This window comes from Cyphomyrmex costatus, unplaced genomic scaffold (genome assembly GCF_001594065.2).
Source record: "Cyphomyrmex costatus isolate MS0001 unplaced genomic scaffold, Ccosl1.0 scaffold245, whole genome shotgun sequence".
Taxonomy (NCBI): domain Eukaryota; kingdom Metazoa; phylum Arthropoda; class Insecta; order Hymenoptera; family Formicidae; genus Cyphomyrmex; species Cyphomyrmex costatus.
This window is the reverse complement of record NW_017276532.1, coordinates 28,872-56,775: the sequence shown is the minus strand read 5'-3', so window position 1 is coordinate 56,775 and position 27,904 is coordinate 28,872. Positions and strand designations below refer to the sequence as shown.

The window sequence follows — 27,904 nt, the reverse complement described above, 5'->3', positions numbered from 1 at the left end:
ATTCACAAAAAGATTCTCTCTCGCGCATGCAATAACTATTTTAAAATATCATAAACGTCGCAACTGTCAGAGTTAATATGCAGACGGATATTCCATTGAAAAATTACTTAATCTCACCCGGGGGTTTATCTACATGTGAAATTCATGCATCAATCTCGGTTTGGAATCAAGTCTGCGGTCGTCGGCATCGCTAAAGGAATTCTTGGGAACGGAAAGCAGTCTAAAATCCGAATGAGTCACATAGTTACCCACACAATCTTTTGAGGCATAATTTCCTTCGTCCACATAAAAAAAAAGAATCCTGTAATATTTAAGTATTAATCAGAATATTACGTAGAGATATCGACTGCACTGTTTACGTGAATCGTGAATTCCCTATCCTCTTATAACCGAATACAGAGTAATAACACTGTTAGGTGTATCTTATTGCTCCATGGATATCATTAAGACTTAATACTTATCGTAATCATTTAATCAAAGACTAAAAATAGATCACCAGGGAAAAGTAGCGTGATTAATGCGAGTCAAAGATCTTGAGTAAAAAAATGAAAAAAAAAATACGATTACAAGATGCTTTCAATGTCATACAATAAATAAAGAAATAAAGAAAGAGCGAATCTTTCGAAGGGGGAGAGGAAATTATTATTAAGGGAAGTTGAAACCATGAAACTTTGTCCTTTGCACCCAATCTGACTATTGCGCACGCAAAGGCTGCAACATGTACCTGCACGTGTAGAAGCGTTGTGGGGCGCGATTGGTGACCGTGGCCATCGCGGCTATGGTGGGAGATCTCGATAAAAGTCAGTAGCAGACTGATTACGAGTCAGAGTAGCGGTGGACTCCGGATAGAGCAGCACCGCGTACCCGCGCGTTTTTTATCGGCTCTCCTCTCCTTTGACGTGGATCATCAGCTCACGATCCATTATCCTTATACGTTCCAATTTTACTATTGATCTCTGTTTCTTCTCCGTTTTATTTCTCCGTCTTCCTTCGCTCCTCGATTTCGAGTTCATCGAAACGAACCATCTCTGCAAATCACGGAATAGGGTGGTTCTTTGTCGAACTGAAAATCGAACGAGGTGCACGTGAATACGCCGGGGAGTTACGTTCGGAGCAACAGAACCCTGAGGCCGAACCATCAAGCGAAGAAAACACTGCGAGATCGATAGTGTTGTGGCAACCACGTTAAAGACCACCACCCTGCCAAGTGGTACTCTGTCGAGAACTACGGTGGAAACGGTTAATACATAGAGAGATCGTTTTTTTTTCGCGTGCAATAAAATTAACGCGAGAAGTAACGTCGAGAGCCCGATAACTCGTGTATGCGACAATTCAACTAAACAAGAGGCTAATTGAAATCAAAAAGTACCAATCATCATCTGACATCGTCCGACATTGCGATTTTCGACGATACAACGGGGTGTCTTCGAGAAGCACGTGTGTATTCAGTGTTCTTTAAGGGGTGTGAAGAAGAGAATACCGACTATCTTGTCTTCAGGCGAGAAAGTCACAGTGATCAATTCCTTAGCGGAAGTCCAGCTAAGCAAAAGCACGAGTTGAATCGAAAACAGTCGTCGAAAATATGACGAGGTGGACCGAAATCGTTTTACAAAGAACCAACGTCTACCTGATAGCGTTTCTCGTTTTGTACGCGAATACAGAAGCAGCACCGATTGATGTCGTCATTAGCGATACCACTGCCGCGGTAAGAAAATTAAAATAATAATTTTTTTTTATACACAAAAAAGATACGTATGTATAAATCAAATCTAGTTTCCTCTGTCGGTTCGCTGTTGATACAAAAATTATGTTCGTCGCGCAGCAATTAAGTTTTTCGCGCGATATTCGGGAAAAAAAAAAAAAAGAAATGGTTTATAGAGCTGTGTAATCCCCACGATGCGTCACATATGAGTAATACAAGATCGTATGGCGCGTATGTATTCGCATTAGAACAGCGCAAGTGACATTCTAAGGAAAAACTTATCTTACGCTGATATGCCGATTACATTGGGTACCTCAAACTTTTTTGCAACGTATAAATTTTACAATATCCTGCTTTCGACACGCTACAATGCGATAAATAGAGTACTTCATTTATCCATAATCAAGCAAAAAGTCTAGAATTATGCATTTGTGCACATTATGTAGCGAGTATTGAAGACTTTAAATTACATAATTAGATAACGAAAAAAAACTTAATTATCGATTAGGTAAACTCACGGTCGAAAAATTATTGTTATCTGATGTTCTTAAACAAATAGAAACGTGGAACTTTTCCTTCACTTATCTTCATTCAACGATTGACTTTTATTTGGTTAATGGCACCCGCCTCCAAAACTGTATAATGGGAGGTCGATACGGCCAAACGATTGACTTTTAAGTGAGTCGCAATTTGAAACTCAAGAAAGATTCGGCTTGAGTTTTTAATTAATTAAGATATATTCGTGTACGTATAATATATGCATATAGATATATGTATATCAATATGTCTACGTACATGTATCCACGTGTACAGACGATAAGGAAAGCCAAGACTTCGTCTTTTTTAAGTAAAAGGATAACAATGTTCAATAATTCATATTATTGCGTTTCGCGTCGTCGCACGATACACTTGTTTACACGATCGCGTTGAAAAGTCATTTGCAATGCCAACAATAATTACTGCGTTGGTGAGTATGCATGTCTAAGTAGAAAAATATAATATATATCGCCGCAAGTGCTAGTAAAAATTATTTTGGTTGTAAACGAAACTTGACTCACTGAAACAAAAGCTTTATATCATCCTTTCCAATATCTTCTTTCGCTTCAAAGATCGTAAAGTAACACGAGACTGACAAAATTCATTTTATCACTGATTATCCGACAACCTAATGTTCCAGTTCTCTCTATCGGCAAAGTGCCAAGTCATTCGATTCCCGCGCGTATATATTTCTTTCGTTTTCTTCTCACTCGTTAAATTATACTAGGAAATTGTAAATAATGTATGTTCCTCAACACGGAAATACACTATGCAAAGATCGCGTGTATTGGCCTTTGTGTCATCGGATTTACAGTCTGAACACGGGACCGACCGTCATCGGAATAATAACGATCCGATCATAGATATTCTCATCATCACTCGATCTAGTGATCGTTCGTCTTTTATATAGACTCTTTTAAGCCACCGGTGTCCATTTGGTATTCCTTCTTCCCGATTAAGCGGATCGTAGAAAGATAGTTTTCGTGTCTTGTAAATTGCATTTACAATTTTAGTGTCGTTAATGTTATAGCATCTTTGATTTACATTTTCCGCAAGAAATAGCCGTTGGATAAAATATTCTGTCTGTGAATCCAGCGACAGAATGACACAGCATTTTTCGTCTCAATTAAAAAGCTTGAATTTGACAAGGGTTGCGTACAGCAAGAAAAAAATAGCTTTGCATAACTGTTGCAAGATTTTTTTAATATGATCAGTTTATATATTTAGATCCAATGAGGAATTAAAGGCAAGACCAGTCTTAAAGAATTTTAACCAATTTTACGAAAGATACCCTTATAACAATTTTTCACCGTTTTTGGATCTCATATGGACCGTTTTTAGCTCGTTCCTGCCTGTTTCTTGCACTCGCAAGCACTCGCGGTGTATCGAAAGGAACGATAACTAGTATAAACGAGTATGCGTATGAGTATTTTTGAGGAGATTACGTTTTCAATACTCGTTTTTCCGTTGATAAACGACAAATGTATAGGTATGCGAGTATGAGTATTTTTGAGCGAATCGTCCGTTTTTCAATACTCTTTTCCGCTATACGAGTATTTGTGAATGTTAATTGAGTATTTCATACTAGTATCTAAAAATACGTTTTTCACTTTAAATTTACACAGCACATATTTACCACTCAAAAATACCCATAAAATGTATACGTTTTTACCACTCGGATATACTCGTGTCCTGCATGAGTGCATTCCGTTTTAATCACTCATTTTTACGGAAGAGTTTCTGTTTGCGACCTAAAAACGGAGGCGTGCTCAATGAGTGAAATGCACGCGTTCACCACTCAAACTAACCGTTCGCGCGGGCTAAAAACGGTGAAAAATTTTTATAAGGGTAGCTAAGCTGTTTTTTTTTTCATTGAACGCAGCCAATGATACTTTTGCGAGCCAAACCATGTGATTTTTTGGCGGCAGTGCACTCTGTTAAACCTTTAGCATCAAATTTAATCTAATTTAAGTCGGTACTGTTCACCAATATATCATTATTATATTAAAACAATAGTTAAATATGAAATTATTATATATAGTCGTACTACAATGTCAAATTTAACTATTGTATTAGTATAAAATAACGATATATTGAGTAGAAACAGCTGACTTAAATTGGATTAAATTTAACATTATAGATGTAACAGTGCGCGGCGTTCCGATAGTTTTCAACGCGTGAATCGAAGAATAGAACAAAGATTTTACGGTTTTTACACAAGTTATCTTGTTCTCGAACACGGACGATACGTTAACAATTAGCGCCGAGCACACGTGGATGAGAAAAAGAGTCAAGGTACATGATTAGCGACGCTATGCGTCCGACAAACTTACATAGATCTACTTGTCGATAGGACACGCGCTACCAACAGTCTCATAGTGTACGTCATAAATAATATAATAATAGAACTTGGATCTCCTTACAATTGAATAGAATCGGTTAAAATCGTTAGACAATAAACTCGGAAAAGAAACGAGAGACTGATAAATAAAAATCGAAAAGTAATTGAAAGTACTTACATCACCGAAATAATCGAGTGAAAAATCATCGATCTTTAAGAGACAATAACAAGATATAATGTAAATGTTGAAGATAAAAAGAGATATTTTTAAATTAATAGTTTGTGTAAAATAACGCGCTAATATAATCATCATATGTTAGACTGTCTTATTATTTTTTGATGAAAAACCGCTATTCCTATTATTTCTACGAACGCGTCTGCGTGGTTTACGTAACTCGACACGTGGAATCCACACGTGCGACGTGCGTTATGTAATACACGCTACTAGCGGTTACTCTAAAAATTGCTCCCGCTACCGTATTATGCCTAACTGTTAATCTTGATTCACAGTTGATTAAATATCCGTCTCTTAAACGTTCCGTCAATGACATTACATGGCATACGAACGTCGTGTACGTTCTCGGTTCTTTTTAAATAAAATGCAATTCTAAAATTAACAACTGCATCGGTCTTTTTACGCATTAGCATCAATTGACATTGACGCGATGTTGAAACGTGAAACGTTGGTTTATCGATAAAAAATAAGAAAAATTCGCGTTCGTGTCATTTGCACCGATGACTCATATGACGTAAAGACTTCAATCACGCGTTACTGCGAGCTGAACTATTTTACTTCCGTGCCTGTTGAATCAGCGACACTTGAGACCTTTTTTATGAATCACATGTCTTCTTTATTTACCAATTTCGCAGTGTATTTGCAAAGATATTATTCGAATTTTGAACTTTTTTCAAGCATGAGTTTGACATTAATCGATTCTAATCTCTGATATCAAGAAAACTCGATCGGTCGATAATTATTTACAAAAGTTTAAAAAGGAATAGCGAATTATTATTATTATTCTAAGCGAATATATTTATTCCACAATATGAAAAACCTGTAAAATTATTCTGTAATCGCACAAATTAGTTTCGTATCAATGCAATGCAGCGTGACGAAATGGCAGCAAATAGATAAAATCACGAGGTGATAAGTGCCATTCGATTGTTATTATTATTTATATTTGCTTCGATGTTTATAACATCAATTTAATAAACACATTTATTTTAAAATTATTATTGTAAGTTTTTTAAATTTTGTATATATATATTTAACACTAATATAATCAATCATATATTTTTAAAGTAGAGTTCTTATTTAAATTATTGTTTAAATCTTTTCTTTTTGTATTTATGCCACTTTTATGAAATATAAAGGCTACTGTGTACTATTACGTACAGAAAAGCATATTGTACAAAGCAGCGGTGGATGGTCGGAGAATCATCTTTTATATTCAAACAACGTTCGCACGAAAGAAGAAGACGTGGAATACCGATGGCATTCACGTCGACAAAGACCTCTTCAAGGTCGGTGCGATACTCGACACTTTTTTTATGCACTTCTTCCTTTTATTTTATAATCAATAAACTTGGAAATCTTACAATTGAACAGCATCTGGCAGTAAAAAAAATTGATTTTTTTGTCCAGAACCATATTTTTTACTATTTATAATAATTCTTAAATAACAAAACTCCTGTATTTTTTTATTATTTATTTTATAATTATTATCGAGTATGCGAAAATTATTGTAAAATTTCAATTAAAAAATCTGAACTAATTAAACAAGTAATAATGATTGTGTTAAAAGTTTTATTAGGCCTTTATTCTCTACTGTGAGAATACGCCAAAAGAGACAAAAAACCACGCCTACACTAACAATAAATTAACCTTTAAATTGGTTATCTCTTTGTCCACCAGACTTACGTTGTTGCGTTAGACGGTTAAATATCGATCGTACAGCCACACAACGAATGGAAATCTTATCTATACTATTTCAAGCTTATATGGAAAAATAAAACCTAACTTGTAAAAATTAGGGATAATATGAACAATTTAGGGAAATAGAAAACATATGTACAAAAATACATTATAAGAAACAGATATTACGAGGGTTAGAGCCGTGTATAATTCGTATATTACAAATTATATCCATATTTCACTGTTGAGAAACAAAGTAAATTTTTACTACGGCAAACTAAGCCGTTATCTTTGATAACAAGATAAAGTGACAAGATAAAACACCGCAGCGCGCATGTACACAAGCTCGACTTACTCAATTTAGACGCATTTCATACACACATCGGATACTATCAGCTTTAGGCGCACCAAGTTGTGCGACTTCCAATAAAACTGTGAAATAAAATTAGTAATTATGCGTCAATGATAATCTTGATATAATACTATGAATAATATTGCAAAGAACACACAATTTTGTGTTTTGAAATTGAACGAATTAAATTGCTACAATTAATATCATGAACATGATTTTAATTCCGGTATTCGGAAGAGACGTTATGTTCCGCTGAGATAGAGTTGCTCGAGTTTTCATTAGCATAAAACACTTGGCCTTTGCAGTATTCTGCTATCTACTAATCGTACAAGTCGACGGTTGACCTAGATGCTATAGCTTTACCTATTTTCGTAAGCATCAAGTAAAGTTTATTTTAAATAAAAAATAATAGTCGAAAAATAAAATAGATTATTAAGATTATGAACTTATTAACTTTGATCAGAGTATTCTTGTTATATCTCAGATTAGATATCACTTAGATTAAACATCATTGCAATCTCTGCTGAAGAAGACGTGCTGAAGAAGACTGGTCATAATACGTCTGCAAGTAACACGAAATCTTAACGACGAAAAATTCAGGTCATGGAAACGAATATTGTGCTTTATGTACAAATGACGTATATGACAAGTTGTCACTCCAAAAGAATTAGTATACATACATACGGAAAAAGAGACGTAGAAAATTTCTTCTTCAAGTTACATCATTATAGTACAATTGTTTTCGATGATAAGCGTAATATCGACATCCTTATAGAAATTTAATATACTGAAAAATAATTTTTAATTACTTAGTAAAAAGTTGTTCAGTGGTTTTAATTCTTAATTTCCAATATATTAAATTTGCCAATGTTAAATCGGATTTTTGTAAGAACAGTATCCAAATCTACAAGATCAATAGCGTGCTACTCTCCTTGGCGTAGACTCTATGCTTTCAAAAGAATATTATCGTGGATATCTACGTCATTCCTTGAACAACGGATTCAAGGTAACCCGGATATAAAACATTTCGTGTCTAACGAGTTCCGCTGTATAATTACGACGGTAACGACACACAAGAATTACAAGTTTTGTGAACATGAGATTTCTCTACGAAAAATGCATATAACGATAAAAAGTTTCTCTATTATGCCTAATTTGTCATGTAAATAATTCATATAGACAAGGATATTGTAGATAAAATACTCTTACAGCATTCAGTGACGTAATTAAATGACAGATATTTAATCAGTTTTTGAGAGGATTATAGGTATGATATAACTAGAAAAGAATGAAAGAAAATAATGAATGCCTGCCAATCGTTTGCACACGAAATGATTATCCTTAAAGATATGACACTTTTGTTCCGTTTCGAAGAAAATTCCGGTAATTCGTTTCTTCTTTAAAAAGAGAAAAAAAATTCAAAATAAAATTAAAAACTTGACAAATAATAATTTTGCATGTAGGCGGTTCATTCTTTGTAATGATACATGTCGTGAAGAGATCATCTACTTTGGACTCTTGGACTTGTCAGCGGATTATTCTGATGCGCGGTCATAAAATATAATTGTAACCAAGGTTTCAACCGCAATGTATTGTGCATCTTTCCGCACGTACATTTCCGGTTACACAAGGAACATCCGGACAATCATAGCGTGTATGTGCCTTCCGTGCTCGAAACCTATAATTGTGTTTTCCTTATGCTTAGTTATCAAGTTGCTATAATTTATTCAAAATTCAATAAACAATTAGAATATTCGTTAATATAAAGACGCATAAAGATGTATCCATATACATACTTACTTATCTTGATATTTTGTATATCGGCTTTATATAGTTCCGTGTATTTTGCGAGAGACTCGCATACATGCGTACACTCACCGTGCATACACGATACATACACGGTGCGCGCACATTAGTGACAATCATCTCGGTGTACTTCATCTACTCGCAATTAATTGAAGGCAATCCTCATTGCCAATGTTCGCCGATCGATGATCAGCATCCACTAAGAAGACCTTGAATTCCAGCGACACTTCTACCGCACCGCGCACCGGCGAGTGCTGAGTCAAGTCATGATCGGATACGCGGAAAACCACTTGGCTGATTCAGTCGCGCCGTAGGAGAGCGCGCACACATTGATTCTACATGTATATATATATATGCATATATGCAAAGAGAATACACACAAACAATGTACATTAATATATAGAGAGAGGAGGAGGGAACCTTTCACGCATGACACACGCACGTGGGTACGGGCACACTCCACTTACGTTCATTCATAAAAATTTCAACCTTCGAGGAAGTTGACTTGTCTGGAATTACGAAATTTGTGACTATAGTGAGGCACTGATTCATCTCATTCACATTCGACCGGAAGGAAGCGTAATCATACAAAATTAAATGCTAATATTTATCCTGGTGAAAAACCATTCAGGCTTAGAAAAGTAATTTCTTATTAAACGAGATATAGTTCTGGAAATTCCATAAGTTGCATTCTCTCTTTCTCTCTCTTTCTCTTAATCTTTTCCTCGATCAATCCTCTTGGTGATTGAAACATCAGTCAAATTTTATTCGTTTATATTCTTTCTTTAGGAGACGCTAGAGTGATCAAATTAATGACACATTATAGTCGTACTAAAATAAAAATAAATTTCTAACTTTTTTCGAGTTTAGTATAAAGTTCACTGCAGCACCTCTTAATTTTGCGTCTACTTTATTTCTATAAAAGGATTTTTAATTCCATTCAGTCAATTCGAAGATTTTTATATCACTATATAATGTGTCAATAATTTGGTCACTCAAGCATCCTCTTAAATAATTTTGGTTTATTTTATTAATATATGATTTTATTATATATTCCCTCTCTCTCTTTCTATTCTTTATTATATTCTCTGTATTTTTTCTCTATTTTACATATATAGAACAATATTTTTTACAATAATAGTTTTTTTTATGTTCGTGGCATTGTGAATTTAAAAGATAATTGCGCTTGAGGGAGATATTACTCCAGAACGCAAAAGAACAATTTATTCATTTTCTCTCTTTCTTTTTCATACATGTTATTTTGTTCCGCTGCAAAATTTAACGGACTTTTATGAACGTAAAAAATTGAAAAATTATACCGAGTCTGTGATATAACGATTATTACATTTATAACACGATGAAAACAATTATTATGGCTATTAAGTTCAAAGTACATATGTTTACAAAAGTTAAATTTTTGTCATAAAGCATGAATCAGCATTCCAAGGCTATGCTCGGAAACTTTGCACCGCTGTCAAGGGATGCATCAAATTACTACTACGAAAACATCCGAATGAATATACCCTTTATGCGTTTTCCTCTCTGCAAAGACATGACTCATGTTACAACTTCGCAATTACATTACAGATCACCTTTCGATGCCGAACTAGTTTGTAAAATAACAAAGTCCAATCGTGTCATTTTTAAATAATTTTCAATTCACTGTCATTTTTCAAAGATTCTCTGCGCGTAATTCTAAAATAAAATAAAAGTTTATTTTCTCAATAATACATGACGCGAATAACACAGAGTATAAAAAGATAAACATGTAAATGTCTTCCTTCGCATGGTTCAACAATACGTGATATCCTGACGTGGATCGTGCGATTTAACTGATAGAATATTAATCAGGATATAAGCGTGCGTAAGTGTTGTTAAATAACAGTAAATTCTGTAGTCGGTTAGGTCAGTCTCCTCGGTCATTGCTGCTTGTCTAATCCACCTAAATCTAGAAACATGAGATACTTTGGTAATTCTCGCGTGACTTACGTCGGACTCCTTTGCGCAATAGTAATTTGCGACGATTGTCAGATTCTTTGCTCGAGTGCTCTTGATATCGTACAAATGCTTCTTTATATAAATACCACAGTTTTCAAGTTTCAACAATCTCAGAAGAACAAATCCAATCAGAACCAACACCTAGTATTAGTCTATTAATTCAAATACTTTATTAAATAACAAATTAGTTAGACGTTTCGCTCCCTTTGTATCATCTTCAATAATTAATCAACAAAGGAATTGATAATGCCAATTCCATCTTTGGATAATCCCAATTTCTCTCAATTCTTAGAGTTTTTTTAATTTTAATTATTGTTCAATAATTGACAAAAACGAAAATATTGTCCGAAATTACATAAATTGACGTTTGTACTTGTGGTATTTCCTGGTGACTTTTTATTATTATTCTTATTATTTATCTAATCTATATTATTTATACCTAATCTTATTATCTAATCTATACTTATTATCTAATCTATATTATTTATCTAATTATTTATTATTCTTGTTTTAACAATCCTGTCTTATATTATTAAAATTTGACGTTATTTGAATTAACGAGTATATCTTTATATTCTCTTTACGAACATCTCGAATTTCTGTGGTATAAACTGTGGTATAAACGTACGTAGAAATTAAGAATACGCGCGCTTTCGTGCGGTGACCCGAGGATAGGAACAAAATCAATACGGAGGTAGCTCCGAAAGAATGCACGCGAAGGCAAATTGATTGGCCAACCCTCCACGCAACGGTATTATCCTACTACATTAGAAACGATTGCTTGTCAAGATCGCCATTTTACGTGAATCTAGAACGCGCGAGAGAAGCGCTTTCCGTGCTCGATATAAGGGATGAGTCATTCTTAAAGAGGTAATCTGCACTTCGAACGTAACGTCATCCGAATTGGCTCTAATGATGATCTGCGGGTCGTATCATTCTTGCGACACGCGCTTGTTCTTGTGCGGGAAGAGCACGTCTTGTGTAACATCGGATCAGTATCTTTTAGATGACAAATTAGAAATATGTCACGTACAATTAACGTTCTCACGTTGTTAAACGATAAGCGATAAGTGTATTAGTAAAAATCGAAGTTTAGCCACAATTGTATGACGGCGCAGAGACATTTTCCACCTGCGCATAATTATAATTATACGACGTAAACGATCGAAACAGGACCGATAGACAATCACCCGAGGGCGTCGGTAAATTTATACGCAGATAAGAAAAGGTCTTCTATCTTTAGTGTTATACATTTTCGTAGAACAAAGATCATAAAACAATGTTGATGCCACATTGTGATACCAAACTTACAAGCTGGGTTCTTTGCAAAATGATACGAAAACTTTCTATCTGCAATTTTGTTTCGCGACATATAATAATAACTATCTTTATTTTGAATCAACAAGAAAATAACGATATTTGTTTGTCAAAATAATATTGAAAGTTGGATGATATCTATACGTATAAGATGTACGTACATTTTGCATTAACATATTTAAGAGAGATACGTTAAAGAATATGTGTTTAAAAATTACAGAATTATCTAGCACAATACGGATACTTACCACCGATAAATCCAGAAAATGGTGCTTTTTTAAGCGAAGATAAGCTGACGATAGCGATAGAGGAATTCCAAGCATTTGCTGGTCTTAATATAACAGGTATGTTAAATTTTATTTACTTTTCCAAACTTATTTTTGAACACATTGCTTGTTATACTATACATATATATGCATTTTATATTATATCATATACTGGACACATACATATTATATACACTTATAAATACCTGTACAATAAACGAGAATGGATTGAAATGAATTCAGATTTTCAAAAGTATGCATTCACAAACGTTGAAATGTCCTTTTCAATTTCAATTTTACTTTTTAATAGAAATTGCATGAAGCATAATTTTTGTTTTTCAATTTCAAAAAAATTCAATTTTTTAAACGCACCATGAATATTGCTCAATTCCAAATAAGACATGCAATTTTTTAATCCAATTAAAAAAATGTGAAAACGAACCATGAATGCTAAAATACGTATTAGGATCAAATGGATCAAATGGATTAAAATACAATTTATTTTAATCCATTCTGGTTTAGGTACGTATACCTATAAGAGATATACTTGAGCTTTTTTATCTAATATTATCAAGTTCTAACAAATATTAATGATTCATATGAAAAATTACAAAGAATACATTTACTTGGTGCGTATATGTATATAATTTAAAAAAAGAAAAAAGAGTAAAATGTAAAATTTTATGTGTCTCTCCACATATTTACGTACATAAAGAGACATGTAAAATGTCAAACCGCTTGAGAAACGATACCAGAGGTCCCCTGTTGATGTCTCCCCTGTCGATTTAAACCATTAACGATAATGAACAGCGATGATTCAGGATTCGGTGAAACGCCACCGAACTCAACCTGACGCTTCAATCAATGAATCATTATCGTAGTGTCATATTAGTATAATAGCCCTGTTTTGTGAGTGATAATTTTGAATAATACTTATTATGAAAAATATCAAGCAAAACAACGAAAAATACGTAACAAGTTTTAAAATTGCAACAAATTGTCTTATAATTACGAATTGTCTTATAATTAATAATTATACGGACCAAATAAAATTTTCTGATGACGTCAAGTTGATGCAAATAAATAAATATACAAGCCATATAAAAGTTACTCAAACAAATAATAGAAGTTCTTGAGTAGAAAAGATCAAACAAGCTTCGTCAGTCAATTTAGTGTGTGGTACTATAAACGAGAGTCCATGAACTGGGCGAAACAGAGTAGAATCCATGTAAAGCAATAGAATCCAATAAAAACCGAAGGTGAACGGAAGAGTGATCTAACTGTAAAATTGTAGGCCATCGGTGGCGGCATTATTCGAGATGAAGCGTGTTTATCAGCCACAATCTGCGTCGTTAACGCATTTGCAACTACTGATGAACGTAACTCTTGAAAAGAAACACAATGTATACAGAAATCACGTGACTTTCACTGAAATTTTTGTTATTTTTTTCTTGTCTACCAATATAAGTCGTTCGGTTATGTTTATCGCAACAAGATCGTTTCCATAATAGAGAAAAGACAGGAAATTTGATGAAATATAAAACAGTGCATTTGTACAGAATATATAGAAACTGCTGGACGAAAAATGACAAAAATAAAAATTTCTTCGTGATACAGAACATACCACGGAATTCTCGCAAGATTAGAAAAATATAATATAATTTTTAATGCATCGTTGCCGGCGTGCTCCGGCAACCTTTGCGCGCCGGTAACGATGAATCTGTAAATGTCGAATCGCGTGACAGGGCTGAAAAGTAGTGGTAGCGCATGCACGAGTATTCCCGCATACTACACATATTATGCATGCATGAGAAATTAATACATGCACAGGCTACGAGAAATATACACGCGTATATGCGTGCACGTAAAGAGGGTACATCTGTACCGCACCCGACACTGTTAGGCTCTACTTTAACAATCAATATACGCGACTAATATATCCGAACAATTATTTTTATCACGCGATTATACTTAAAGGAATGATAAGAGGCAATAAAATGCGAGATATCGATTTTTGTAGACCGTTTCCGTATACTCTCGATTTTACCAGAGAGAGTAAATAATTTTACAACAATATAAATAATAATTCATAAATTTATCTCGATTTTCTGTTATAGGTGAATTAAATGAAGAGACTGTTAAGCTTATGGCTACACCAAGATGCGGTGTTAAAGACAAAGTTGGACCAGCTGCCGATGGAAGATCGAAGAGATACGCTCTTCAAGGTGAGTAAAATAGTCGACATCTAATACTTAATTGGAAATTCAACAGATTTCATCACTTTGCGCGACTAATCGATAAATTGACAAATTGAAGAAAGTTTAAATGCAATCGAGAGTGTAAACGTAACCGCAAGACGTGACACAAGTTCTTTTTTGGTCTTTCGGGATCGATTATCTAATCGCGACGCGGGCATTTTCTATCTCGAAACACTCAAGAAAAGTCTATACGTAAAATATAATGTCGTAAAACAGAAAGTTGTTTACATCAGTAACCCACCCAAAAACGTATTAATAATAGTCACTATAAAGTATTAAAGAAATATATACAAAATGTGTTCCATTTGGCGCTCACAACGCTTGCAAGCATTACAATTGTTTAATGTTTGATAAACAACAAGGATGAAATGATTCCATGAACGTGGCGAGCATCAAGTGGAACGCGTTCATAGCAATACATACATAAATATAGATTATTTAGTACATTGCAGTCTTTTACGATGACTTTTACGATGAATCACGACATTTCGACTTCCCGTTGTCTTGTTGCCACTACGTGGTATAGTTAGATTGATATAGAGTCAGTCACCTTAAACGGGTCACGTGGATCTATATCACGATAACAGTCTATCGGATGTACTAAATGCATTTTAAATCAGCTACATGAATTCGCTCGAATCAACTGTTGCATTTCGCATACACTTTGCAATTTAACAATAAAGCCACGATTGGTTAATGAATCGATGAGATTCTTTTTCGATAAGAATATTTTGTCAAATTTAAAAAATTCTGAGTATTTAAACATATAATGTGCGAGATTAGTATATTGTTTCTTTTATTGTCAGACATATTTATAATCGATGATACATAGATAGAATACTGACATAGATTTTCTAAAGAGACACTCCCTTATTTCTCAGAAATTGTTGCATTTTATTAATACTGACAAAAACATGATCTGTTTAGACGATTAAAAGAAATAAAAATTCATACTTTATGTATTTGTGTTTCTAAACAAAATTTAAAAATAGATTCTACAAATAGATATAAAAACAAAATTCTTACAAATTTTTATGCTAATTACGCAGCTTAAACAATAGTGGTTATATTATCGATAAAATTACGTAATTTTATATGTTTAATCTCCAGTTTTATTTACATTTTATCTTTTTACTCTTTTTTTATAATATGATTTTAAGTATAAAATCGGAATGCAACGCAAATGGCACACCTGTCCGAGACAAATCATAAGCTAACTTAATCTTTGTAATGTTGCGTTATAGTGTCAAATAGTCTTATCGGAGTTGAAGGCAATCACGTATTTATGGGAAAATTCTCGAAAAAACTCTTGCGTTACATGTTTGCGCTGTTTTGCAAGACGCAAACATGTAACGCAACAGTTTCTTTTTTCGAGAATTTTCCTATAAATTCGCTAAGTATGCTTATAAATCAATAAAAACCGTTTTATATCAAAATAAAAAAATTCTAGAAAATTTATAAATGTCTATTCACTTGTAGGTATTTTTTACAGTTGACTTCTGTAAAAAAAAGGATAGGAATATGTGGCATTATTGCCTACTGTGTCAGTTTTGGACTTGTTTTGTCAGGCGCTCATTTTTATTTATTTTACAAAAACATTAATTATATATATTGCAAAATTACAAACAGTATTATAAAACTGTTACATTATCCTACAGAAGATATTTTCTAGTGTGTTTTTGTATTTATATTTCTAAAGTATTATTTTTGGTTTTTGTTTAAGAAATATTGTCCGAAAATAGAAATAGTATGTTGGTATAACCTTTCTCTCTGTATATTTACATTTATGCACGGTATAAAAGCCTCGCTTTTAAAAAGTGCTCGAAACTTGACTCGTTGACTCGTGTATGAATGTTCCAATCGTTTTGGTCATGCCGTATTGAAAATAAAAAAAGACTCCCGACAAAGACATTCTTATGCATGACTATCGACGGAATAATAAAGCGATCGCGCAGCTTCACGCGGACTAACCGTGACTTTGAACCCAAGCACGTGCGTTTCATGTTTCAGTGAACTCTTGGTGCTAAGTTCGGCCATGCATGCATCCTACGGAATGTCAGTCGCATTTAACTCGAGTGATAATCCAATATATCTGTGTGCTACATTCTTCCATTTTATTCTCTCATAGATCTCGCGTAGTGACGAACACAGATCTCGTTGCGTAAGAGTCATATGAGATGCGCGATATAATTGTGGTATATACGCGCAACTGTTGCATAAATCGTAATTCTGTAACCGTAATGAGCACGTAACACGCAAGCCGTGATTTTTATTCTTATACGGGTAATAAACAATTTACGCACAACGATACAATAACGACGTAACAGCTATAGGTATGTAACAGATTCGCAACATCGGAATAATTTATTGGAATATCACGCGTGTTTCGCAAGCGGATAGACTCGTGTTGTGGTGCATCGGTTTAGTGCGTAACGGATGTGCATACGTTAATAGGCACGGAAAAAGAATTAACGGTCTTAACGTGTGCGTGCATGCGCGTACGGATAAATGAGAATGCATTGTAATATTTTTAAACGAAGCAAAATATATTTTCTCGCGCTTCTCCACGTGTCTCACGTATAAAATGCTTTATCGTAGGGTCCAGATGGCGTACGAAGAACCTAACGTACAAAATTAGCAAGTATCCAACTGGTCTCAACAAACAGGAAGTGGAAAAGGAAGTAGCGAACGCGTTCTCTGTTTGGACGGGTGAAACTGATCTGACATTTACCCGCAAGACAGGACATGAAAATGTAAGAGCCGTATCAATATCGAGATATATGTATCGCTTATATGTGAGCATTTGACGCAGGTCGATTGCTAAAATTAAAGAGCTAAAAACGCTGTTGTAATAAAATACTAGACAAAAGTGATTCGTTTAGGTTCACATCGAAATCAGATTCGAAGTAGGCGAGCACGGCGACGGTGATCCTTTCGATGGTCCTGGCGGCACTTTGGCACACGCATACTTTCCCGTATACGGCGGTGATGCTCACTTCGACGACTCTGAACGATGGACCATCAAAAGCTATCGCGGTACCAATCTCTTTCAAGTCGCGGCTCATGAATTCGGGCACTCGCTTGGCTTAAGTCACAGTGATGTCAAGAGTGCCCTGATGGCACCTTTTTACCGCGGCTACGATCCACACTTTACTCTGGACCAAGATGATGTCGGCGCAATTCAGGTAACTGAAAGATTAAAACTTTCTATTACCATGTTACATTCGTGATCCTGGATGTGGTGTGCCTCGAATAGCTAATACTAAACCATTTCAGGCTCTATATGGCACGAAAACTAAATCGCCACGAGGATCGCGACCTCCGCCGCCTGCCGAAGAAGATCCTGAATTGTGTAAAGATCCAAAAGTCGATGCAATGTTCAATACGAAAGACGGGGAGATAATTGCGTTCAAGGGTATGTACACTTCAGAGTTGTAATTTTCCATTAGTATTTGGATTCTGCCAAAGATGACAAAGCAAGAATACTGAAGCTATTACACTATGAAATTTTCAGGAAAACATTACTGGAAATTAACAGACGATGGTGTGGCTAGCGGTTATCCTAGACGTATTAGTAGCACGTGGAAAGAACTTCCGTCAAATATAGACGCTGCATTTACATACAGGAACGGCAAAACTTACTTCTTCAAGGTAATAGTTCACCTGACCAAACGAGCGAGATCCAAAAATGATTTGGTTCTTTTTACTCTATAGGTCTGTTTTTTATTCCCGCATTAAATTACACTAGAACTTTCTTTCTCGCTTTCGCTAAATATCAAACAAACCTGTTCCACTTCACGTTCTATAAGTATACGCTATTTATAGTTCAGCTATAGAAAACAGACTTTATATCGACGTTGTTCAATATGCAGATTTCATTCATTGTAATCGACACTGCAATTATTTTGCTTTAGGGCACGCAATACTGGAGGTACATTAATACAACTATGGACGGCGACTATCCGAAGGAAATCAGCGATGGTTTTACTGGGATTCCTGATAACATCGACGCTGCTACCGTATGGACTGGAAATGGCAAGATTTATTTCTACAAAGGTACGAAATTCTGGCGCTTCGATCCAGCGTCGAAGCCACCAGTGAGAAGCAGCTATCCTAAACTCATCCAAAATTGGGAAGGTATTCCGAATCACATTAACGCAGCAGTAACGTACAAGGGCTACACGTATTTCTTCCAAGATAATGCCTACTATCGATTCAACGACCGATTGTTCAAGGTAAGCACGATAGATGTAAAATTAATTTTTTGTTCGCAGCAGCATTGCATATGATTGGAAAATAACACAAGCGCAGCGAAGCTTGTAATGTTATATAATAACACGCGCGTTCTTTGTCTCGTATTACATCCCAATTACGGAACCTATCGTTACATATACTCTTTAATTTTTTTTTTGGAGTGGAATCGCACTCTAAAGAATGAAAATTGAGTTACTGTTCGCAAACAGAATTTAATTTTCAATCTTTAAAAGTGAAATTTCACTCTTCAGAGTGATAATTCACTACTTATTCTAAACGTGATAAAACACGGTCAATAAAACTGATAGTACAAGATTGTAAAAATACTGAAAATATTGATGCATATTGTCATTATTACTGATTCAATATTACTAATCAGTATTAGTGTGTAACGTGTAGGATCACCTTTAAAGTTTTAGAGACTGGATATAATGTATGTGTGTATAGAGAGAGAGATGAAATTTTATAAAAATATCATATAAAACAATTATCTCTCCGGTTTACCAGGTAGACGATGCTAATCCCGCCTTCCCAAGATCAACAGCGTACTGGTGGTTTGGATGCAAGTCCGCTAACAAAGGGACACTAGGTAATGATCGCTGGCCATTCACATTTACCAGTAATCTGGACGTGGCTGATACATACGACGATTACGGTAATCTTGACAGCGTTGGTGACATCATTCTAGATGCAGGTACAAAATCTTTATCGAATCCTGCCTACCCTCGAGTAAACTTAAAGATATCCATTGTCCGCGACAATGTTTATCCCAAATCGAGAATTCTTTGAAGACAATATTTCGAAGAATAGCTCTTTGTTTTTTAATTAATTCATAAAGTTAATTTCAGACTCTTTATTTCGTATTCTATCACAGATTTTATTCTTCTTTTATGGACACGTGCGTCGAGAGTAATTACTGTCACTGTACTTATATTATGTTGCCGTTAATATACCGTCACAATAAGAATGTTCCTAGAACAACGAGATGAATAAATTTCCGCGAATTTACATGAATTGCTTCCTTTAAATTAATACTCTGGTAAATCGCGACAATGGATACCTAGTACTCTTCGCTTTGCTCTGTTCTAATTCACTGAAAATAATCAACGTGGAAACAAATAATCCCCTTGGCATGAAGGCAGGCAGGAAATGCGATATTAAAAACTTTGGTGTCTCGTATACCTGGCTATGATACTGGGGCTACTTTGCGTGAAAAAGACACGTGCATGCAGTACTTAAAAATAAAAAGAAAAAGCAGGTTTAATTTTTTAACAATTTAATTTTTTAAAATAAAAATGTTAGAATAAACTGATATAGGTTCGCGAGTTAAATTAATGTTGTAACGTTGAGCCATGTCCTGAGATTATGAGTATGACAATTCAAAATGACTCTTTCGTATCTCGTGCATTTTATCGAATCACAGATCGTTAAAATCGGATATGACGTAACGAGATATACATACAGTATGTTCTCGTACATAACGAAACATATTTTGAACATTACCAAACATATCATAATTCAAGCTCTTGATATATCGACACGGAAGTTGCGAAATTAGGTAACTGAAACATAGGAAAACAAAGTAATGCTTGCACGATTGGTCTGTACGCATAGAAACGTCAATGCTATTATTTTGACAACCTTTCTATTGCCTATTCACATCACTAACCAAATATACTCAAAATTGAAAACTATATAAATAATCACGTTATTATAACTTTGTGTTTGATAGAATTAGATACTAGATTAACATTTAGTGCACACATAAAACATTAATTTATTAACATTATAATGTTATTCTTTGTTAACTTTAACGTTGCACATAATTTTGATCATCTAATAGCTATAATTATATTGTAACATCATATATTATAGATCCGCGAATTAAAGATTTTTTATTTTGCAATTCGTCAAATTTTTCATGGTTTATATCGATTCTTTACCGAGAAAGTTAATAACTTAATTTATTATCGATAAGTTTGCTGTGCATACGTTAAGCCCAGAGTATTTATTAGCCAGGCGATGGATGAGAACAAAGTATTTGATTTCTGAGAACATCAACATCGAAAAGTAAATGGTGATAGATAGCGCGAAAGGTCGCCGTATATCATCGTCGCCGCATCCAGTTTGACAAGACAAAAGTAAATATATATCTTAGAAATAAGAATCTTTTTTTACGTTCTCTCTCTTGTTCTTGTTTTTCGCTTACACGGACGGCTTTCATTTATTAGCACATTACGGTTATGGTTCGCGTCGACTATTTATGCCTTCTTTGTTTCTTTACGCGTACTCTGTCTCTATTTTCGATCTCCCCTAGAGTGACTTTTATTATTAATACAGTAAAAATATTGTATGTAACGTATATGTTATGTAAAGCATGAATCTTTTCCTGTGTATCTTGCATATCTCATAACTTTAATGACACACGTAGAAAATAGTGAGTAATAGCAAAGTTTACACACCTCATCAAAAAACACGCATCCACTTATTCTAAAATACATGCACATGAGAGCACACGCGTGCACCTGACACGAGCGTGAAATAGGGAGGTGCATGAATCACTGCCGTTGGCAGTTACGTTGTTTGGAACTTAATCTAGCATAAAAGCGTGTTTTCGACTTGTATAACAATACATATCCTTCTAACAATAGATCGACTCTTACAGGAAATCCTTGCTCCTTCCGATTCATTTGTTCTTTTCTTCTGTTTTTATTTTCATATTAAAAAATATTTGTATTCACAAACATAGTATATTACATGCACGCCTCGTTGCACAAGTATTTAATCTCAGATGTCCATCGTATCCGTCGAAAATTAATATTTTCATGTGTTCTGCAATCATGACACGCATTAGTCCTGAATTGCACAATCCTTTCCTCTTTCTTTAATTTACTGATGGGGTTTTATGAGAAAATGCACTCTTGACTTTTGATACTTTACAAGTTTCCTCTCTGTATTCTTTCTCCGTGATCAGTTTTCCCTACATTTTTATTTCACTCGCATTTTCTCTCTAAATTCTTTGGAGTAAAATTCATCTTAAGAGAGAAAATTGAGGCGATTTTAAAAAAGAACAATTTTGGTTCAATTTTTAATCTTTAAGTGTGAGATTCACTTTAAAAATTTTTTAAGAGTTTGAATTACATGTAGAATTCTATTCCACGTTAGAATCGATGAGAATCTATGAAAAGAATTATAAAATGTCTCTTTAACAAATATCTTTCTTTATGAAATTTGTACTTTATAATATGTTTTCGGTTTTATCCTATATTCATTTATTTTGTATATTAGACAAAATATCCCATTTTAATTGCGGTGAATAAATATTTCGAGGAATATAGAAGATACGGAAAATGTTTTCGACAAAAGTAATGGCTTGAGAGAGAAAATATCAAATAATGAAAAAATCAATATTAGAGAAAAATTAATTTTTTTAAGATTATATATGAAGGTTTTTCGCCATTTTGTTTAAATACAATTCCATCAATAATTCTACATGTAAAAGTTGAGATGTCAAAAAATCAATAATTATCGATTTATTTTTAATTACGTAAACTATTAATTTTTTAATAATTGTACCTTAATGCTGTTTTTATGCATAGAAACATGAAATCAATGGATGTATAAAAACATTTAATTTCATTTTTTTATATATAAATTCATTTTGTTTATACACACACACACACACACATATATATAATTCATTTAAAAAAATAAATACTTATTGTTAGAAATTGTAATAAAAAATAAATATATAATTTTTTACTTTCTACATTTTTTAAAGTGAAATCTTAAAAGAATAAAAAAAGGTTACGAAACAGAATACAGAGAAAGTTTAAATTTGTAAGATTTAATTTAATCAATGGGTCTATCTTTTGTTTCTGCATTGTCTGAACTAGTGCACACGGTGTAATAATAAGTTGAAATGGGAATAAACATATTTGAAACTTTTATTACTTCTAGCATGGGGATCTTTAACACATACTTAGTTATTTAATATTATTTTATTTCATTGACATTCTCATGTATTTGGTGCTTTCAACAAAAAATGGTTTGCCTTCGATAATGACATTGTCAAATCACATTCACAGCCTACAATTTTAATTTAATTTCACGATCATAGTTTTAGTTATTCGTCTTAATAACGTTACGACAGTAGTTACAAATTAGGCAGCCATATTGAATATGATTATTCGATTTTGATACACATGTAACCTTTTTCTACCAATATAAGAAATTCAAGCGTGTTGGAGTAAAAATTAAATTCACAAAATTGTAGTTACCTGAGAATAGCACTAAATACTGAGCTGTGAACAGACAAAACACAGCGATGTCTTCTTGTAAAAAAAAAAAAAAAACCCCCCGTGAGAAGGAGACGATCTACCACCCGCATTAACCGGGAGCAATCACCTTTTCCAGACGACAACAATGTACATCCCGAATTCGGGAAAAAGTGAGCGGTCAAAGCGGCGCGACCCACGAGCGGTACACGTGCCAAATATCCCGATTATTTACACGCGGAAAAACCAAATAAAGTTCCAAACAACAGTGAACCGGCAACGGCGGCAAGAGAGAGCGAGAGTTAACGGCCGACATCCTCGCGCCTGTTTGACCTGTACTGTTTCGCGCTCTCGAATGTGCACACGCGCCGTTCTGCATGGCGTGTGTTATTCGAGATTATCCCGCCACTACGATTCAAATTTGAATTCGACAGGAGGAACCGACGAGCTCGTCACATCATCGAATCACCATCGCGAAAACAACTCTGGGGCGTCCTCTTCGTTGTATTCGTTGGAAAGCACACGGCAATTCTTGCTCAGCATTATGACAGTGATCGTCGCGAGGTTCATCGTGGCTACGTAAAGGCAGCGTCGACTTAGAGAAGCGATGCAGTGACAATTGAAACTCGAATCGATGCACGGCCGCGAAATGTGATGAAAACGTGTCGGTAGAATTTTTCTTTCCTTTCCATTTTCGAAAAAAAGTGAATGCCAATCGAAATCGTTGTTGGTGCGAAGCGATTAGAAACCTATATGCTTTCGGTAATTAATAAGTAGATAGTTAGAAAATTACGACGAGAAATATATTTCCGCCGCAATGAAACTGTCGAGCTGCGTCGTTGCGCAAACGTATGCGTGGCGCAGCTGTATAGCACGTATTTGAATTTGCATTATTCAAAGATATATATTTTCTATAAATATATAAACATTTATATAATATATATCTTTCAATAATGTTTCACACGCAGTAACGTAACATGGAATGTTCTACACTGCCTATTTATTCGCGTGTCCATTATTCGCAAAGACTTTAAACATCAAAGGCACTTATAAATTCCTCGAGATCCAATCGTTTGATTAGATCGCGAGATATATAAAAGGATATTCGGACATTGCGACATGACAAGCAATAATCGGATTCTTTATATTGACAATATTGCAAAAAGTATTTGTTGATCAATTAAAAGTGTTATGTGAATACTATAGACTCTTCTACTTATACACAATGTAAATCCTAAAATATTTTATGTAACAGTAAGCAATTACAGCCTATATGTTATTTTCATTAAATATCTAATCTCATTTGCATGCGCAATACGTTTTTATATGTATATGTAAATATCTATACTTACTACTAGTGTCATCGTTGCTGCGTTGCGACTATTCTAAAGTGTCTTACGGTGCAAGTGCCTTAGAAAGTATTTTTGTAATTTATACAACTCTCTGAAAAGAATTGTAAATGCCAGATATGTTCAAGCGCAACTTTTTCTATACGTCATTTCAAACCATGTGTTGGATTTCGCTTCCATTATGTGGCGTTGCGTATGTTTGAAGAGAATCCTTGTTTTTATATAAATGCTTTCCTCACAATTTCTCCCAATGATAGCTTGTTTATCTTATAGTTTTATATACAATCATGTGTGTACATGTATACATATATATGTATATATATATATATATGTACACACACATACATGTATGTCTGTGTGTGCGTTCATATGTATATGCATATACATATGTCGAAAGTGTATAGTTATATATAACTATTCGCAAATTTTTTGTCAGACTGATCTGACATTAATGGTGCTGTATGTGTGAGAATTTATGTTATCTATACACAATTCTTATTTATATAAAGAGCCTTTTTCTTTTCTAGATTTTTATTATGTAAAATAAAAATGCACGTTAACACGCATTTAGTAAAACATAACAACCGTTTTTTGATAGAAAAGAGAAATACTGCAAGGAAAATTATATATTCATAAAAAACTATCTTCGTTCAGTATTAACAGATGTTATTATAAAACAATACTTGTGTATGTATCCTATATTTTCTTACATTTCAAAAAGTATTTTAGTCTCATACGAATGTTTGACCAGTACTTAATTGTTAAAGATTATACTTAGCCTTTAAGTATTATCAGAGTAAAAGAAGAAAGGCTTTGTACTTTTCATCAATATTTGTTGAATAAGAGAATTTCTGTACAATATAAAATAATTTTTTTTTTATTACATGATCTTATTTTAAATTCATTATAAATTATTGATTATTGTTTAAGGCAGCTCGTCTAATACATAAATTTAATTGCGCAACGCCTTTCTTTGTATTACTAATGATATTAGGATATTAATAATTCATATTGAAACTTGCCACGCTCTTTTGTCGTGCCTTAAACAAATCTCTATTGTATTATATTTTTCATCGTCATACAAGTAATATTAATAAATACATATGTTTATTTTAACCATTCTATATTTTCAATTGTATTTATTAGCTATATAAGCATTTTGCTTCCACAAACACACTCACGCGCATCTGCACACACTGGTCTCTCTCTCTCTCTCTTATTTTTATATATTATCCAGAAAAATATCGAGATTCATTCTTAATATTTGTACAAAATCATCATAATTCCATTCTAATATTTATGAGATCTTCCTTTAATACTGGTTTATATTGTAGAAGCTTACTGTAACTTTTAAGAAGTTGCTTCCAAAAATTTATAACGTCTGACATTCGTAAATTATTCCATATAAAGTCTCTTCCGCGATAAGCAATCTTTTTTGCTAAATCATCATTGTTCCTTGCAAATTCAATCAAATCCCTGAAAAAGTAATGGAATAAAATAGACTAAAACAAAGAGGGGTAATTTAATAAAGGGATAAACATTAATATATATATATATATATTAATGTTTATTATATATATAGCACTACAGCAAGATTAAATGTGATATCTTACTCTAACTCTTTTTGATCTACATCTTTAGAAACAGGTATGTAATGAATCCATGGTTTCATGGCATAATAATAAAATTCTATCCACTCGTCGCCAACATGAAAGACTAGTGAACGGCACAAAAACAGATGTTTATGTCGAAATGAAGCTGCCACACCTCGAAAATTGAATAAATATTTATATGTACAATGTGACTCTAAAGATGCTTCTGATGCTGGTGTTGCGTGCAAAGTGTCCTAAAATAAAATTCAATTTTGTCTCATATATTTTATTTATATTTTATTATACATATAGAATCCGCTAATATTATAAAAAATAATGTGACAATACCTCATTAGATTTCCATGCTTGATTTTTAGTATATTGAGCATCTACTAAGTGAGGTTTATTACGACTTAATAAAATCAAATTATCACGTTCTGAACTTGTTCTAGACCCACGGAAGAATCCTTTACTTTCTTTCTTCTCCCATGAAATTTCCAAACTCGCCTTATTCAAAGTTTTACGGTGTTGATCCCATCTGCCAAGACCACGGGGATATAACAAAATAGCTGGACCACCTTCCCAAAATGCCCATGCTGGATACATAATATCATAATATTGCGGTGTCTATAAATACATTTTGCAAGCTGCACAGTTCTTATTAAATTCAACAAACAAAACATAATTGTATAAATATACTCTAAGTTGTATCTTGTTATAAACCTTTAAATAATCATCGCTCACCTTACTAAATGAAAAAACAGGTATGGCATTTCCAAAATATTCACTAGATTGAGGATAATCCCTAGTGTTTATAACTAAATCCATATCGGATAAATTACCAATTATCTTCAATAAGAAATGTTCAATTCCAGCGCATCTAGCTGGAAACATGCAGTCTTTCTCTCTGTATAATTTACCTTTGATTATTTGGTAAAATGTACCCCTGCGTGCAAAATTACCATAAAGTTTAAAATATTTAATTGAAAAGTACAAAAAAATAATATCGGATCTGTTTTCTATAGCTGAACACTTTTGGAATTTAAAGTATTGTAAAATATAGATATAAGTACAATATTTAGCTAAAACAAGAAATTAATTTCAATCTCTGTTTAACTTACTATTTATTTTTTTCTAAATTTTAGAATAAAAAAAGAATAAATTAAATCAAGATTAAAATTAATCTCACATTAATGAAACCAAGTCTAAATCACTGATATTTGTGATGTCACAGATACCTAGTTTTAGCAGCTTCAATCATTTCTTTGCTTATGCCTTTCTTTTTAAAAGGCCTTAGGTCTCGTACGATTGCATCTTTATAACACTCGTGTTTTGTGTTATTACATTCTTTGTAGTTTTGCTCTGCATTTTTAATCGCTTCTAGATATTTCTTATATCTTTCATTTATTTCTAGAAATAGAGAAGATGGTATATGATTGAGAATTTTATAATATGTACATACAATATCCATATCGTATCATATATTCCAGAATTATTACAATTAATTTTTGAATCTAAGATTGTGAAAACGATACCTTTTGTATATAATGATTTTTGGTGATGAACCTCATTTTCTTTACAGGATTTTATCTTGTTATCTGCTGAACAAAATTGTTCTTCGCACAGACGACCGACGAAACTTGTCAAAAATATTATATACATTAACATGAGCATATTTTATCGATACAATTTGTAATCGTTCAAGTCCAAAACAATCTAAAATTCCAAACGTGTGTAAACCAAACAATAACATGCGCAAGGTGGTTTAATAATTGTCGACATCTATGAGTGAAAAAAGCAACTAGAGTCACATCTATTTAAAATATCAGTTGTTGATAACTTTGAGATTTACCATAGATGTCACTAAATGTATGTTCTTTATTTCCTTTTTTATAATAATATCGTATATATTCTTATATCTTTTGTAGTAATAATCAAGA

The 27,904-nt window shown here is 33.5% G+C and overlaps 2 protein-coding genes across 4 annotated transcripts; one reads left to right on the top strand and one right to left on the bottom strand.

Annotated features, from left to right (window-relative positions):
* The first annotated feature begins 1,456 nt into the window (after nucleotides 1–1,456).
* On the top strand, nucleotides 1,457–24,527 carry LOC108774337 (Matrix metalloproteinase 1). Of its 3 annotated transcripts, none has more exons than XM_018540414.1 (10): nucleotides 1,457–1,705; nucleotides 12,189–12,312; nucleotides 14,352–14,459; nucleotides 17,091–17,245; nucleotides 17,375–17,677; nucleotides 17,769–17,907; nucleotides 18,007–18,143; nucleotides 18,407–18,727; nucleotides 19,254–19,335; nucleotides 23,458–24,527. In XM_018540414.1, exons 1-10 carry the CDS (start codon nucleotides 1,583–1,585, stop codon nucleotides 23,604–23,606), a joined length of 1,641 nt encoding a protein of 546 aa, XP_018395916.1. In that variant the 5' UTR covers nucleotides 1,457–1,582; the 3' UTR covers nucleotides 23,607–24,527. The 3 variants fall into 3 exon arrangements, with proteins under 3 accessions (XP_018395916.1, XP_018395915.1, XP_018395917.1); XM_018540413.1 differs by having other exon boundaries at nucleotides 19,254–19,440; XM_018540415.1 differs by having other exon boundaries at nucleotides 23,163–23,507.
* Nucleotides 24,528–25,649: 1,122 nt separating this feature from the next.
* LOC108774352 (O-glucosyltransferase rumi homolog) lies at nucleotides 25,650–27,638 on the bottom strand. Its single transcript, XM_018540443.1, has 6 exons — nucleotides 27,500–27,638; nucleotides 27,203–27,374; nucleotides 26,709–26,910; nucleotides 26,313–26,591; nucleotides 25,986–26,218; nucleotides 25,650–25,848 (listed from the first exon to the last, which is right to left on the bottom strand). Exons 1-6 carry the CDS (start codon nucleotides 27,636–27,638, stop codon nucleotides 25,650–25,652), a joined length of 1,224 nt encoding a protein of 407 aa, XP_018395945.1.
* Between the last annotated feature and the right edge of the window lie 266 nt (nucleotides 27,639–27,904).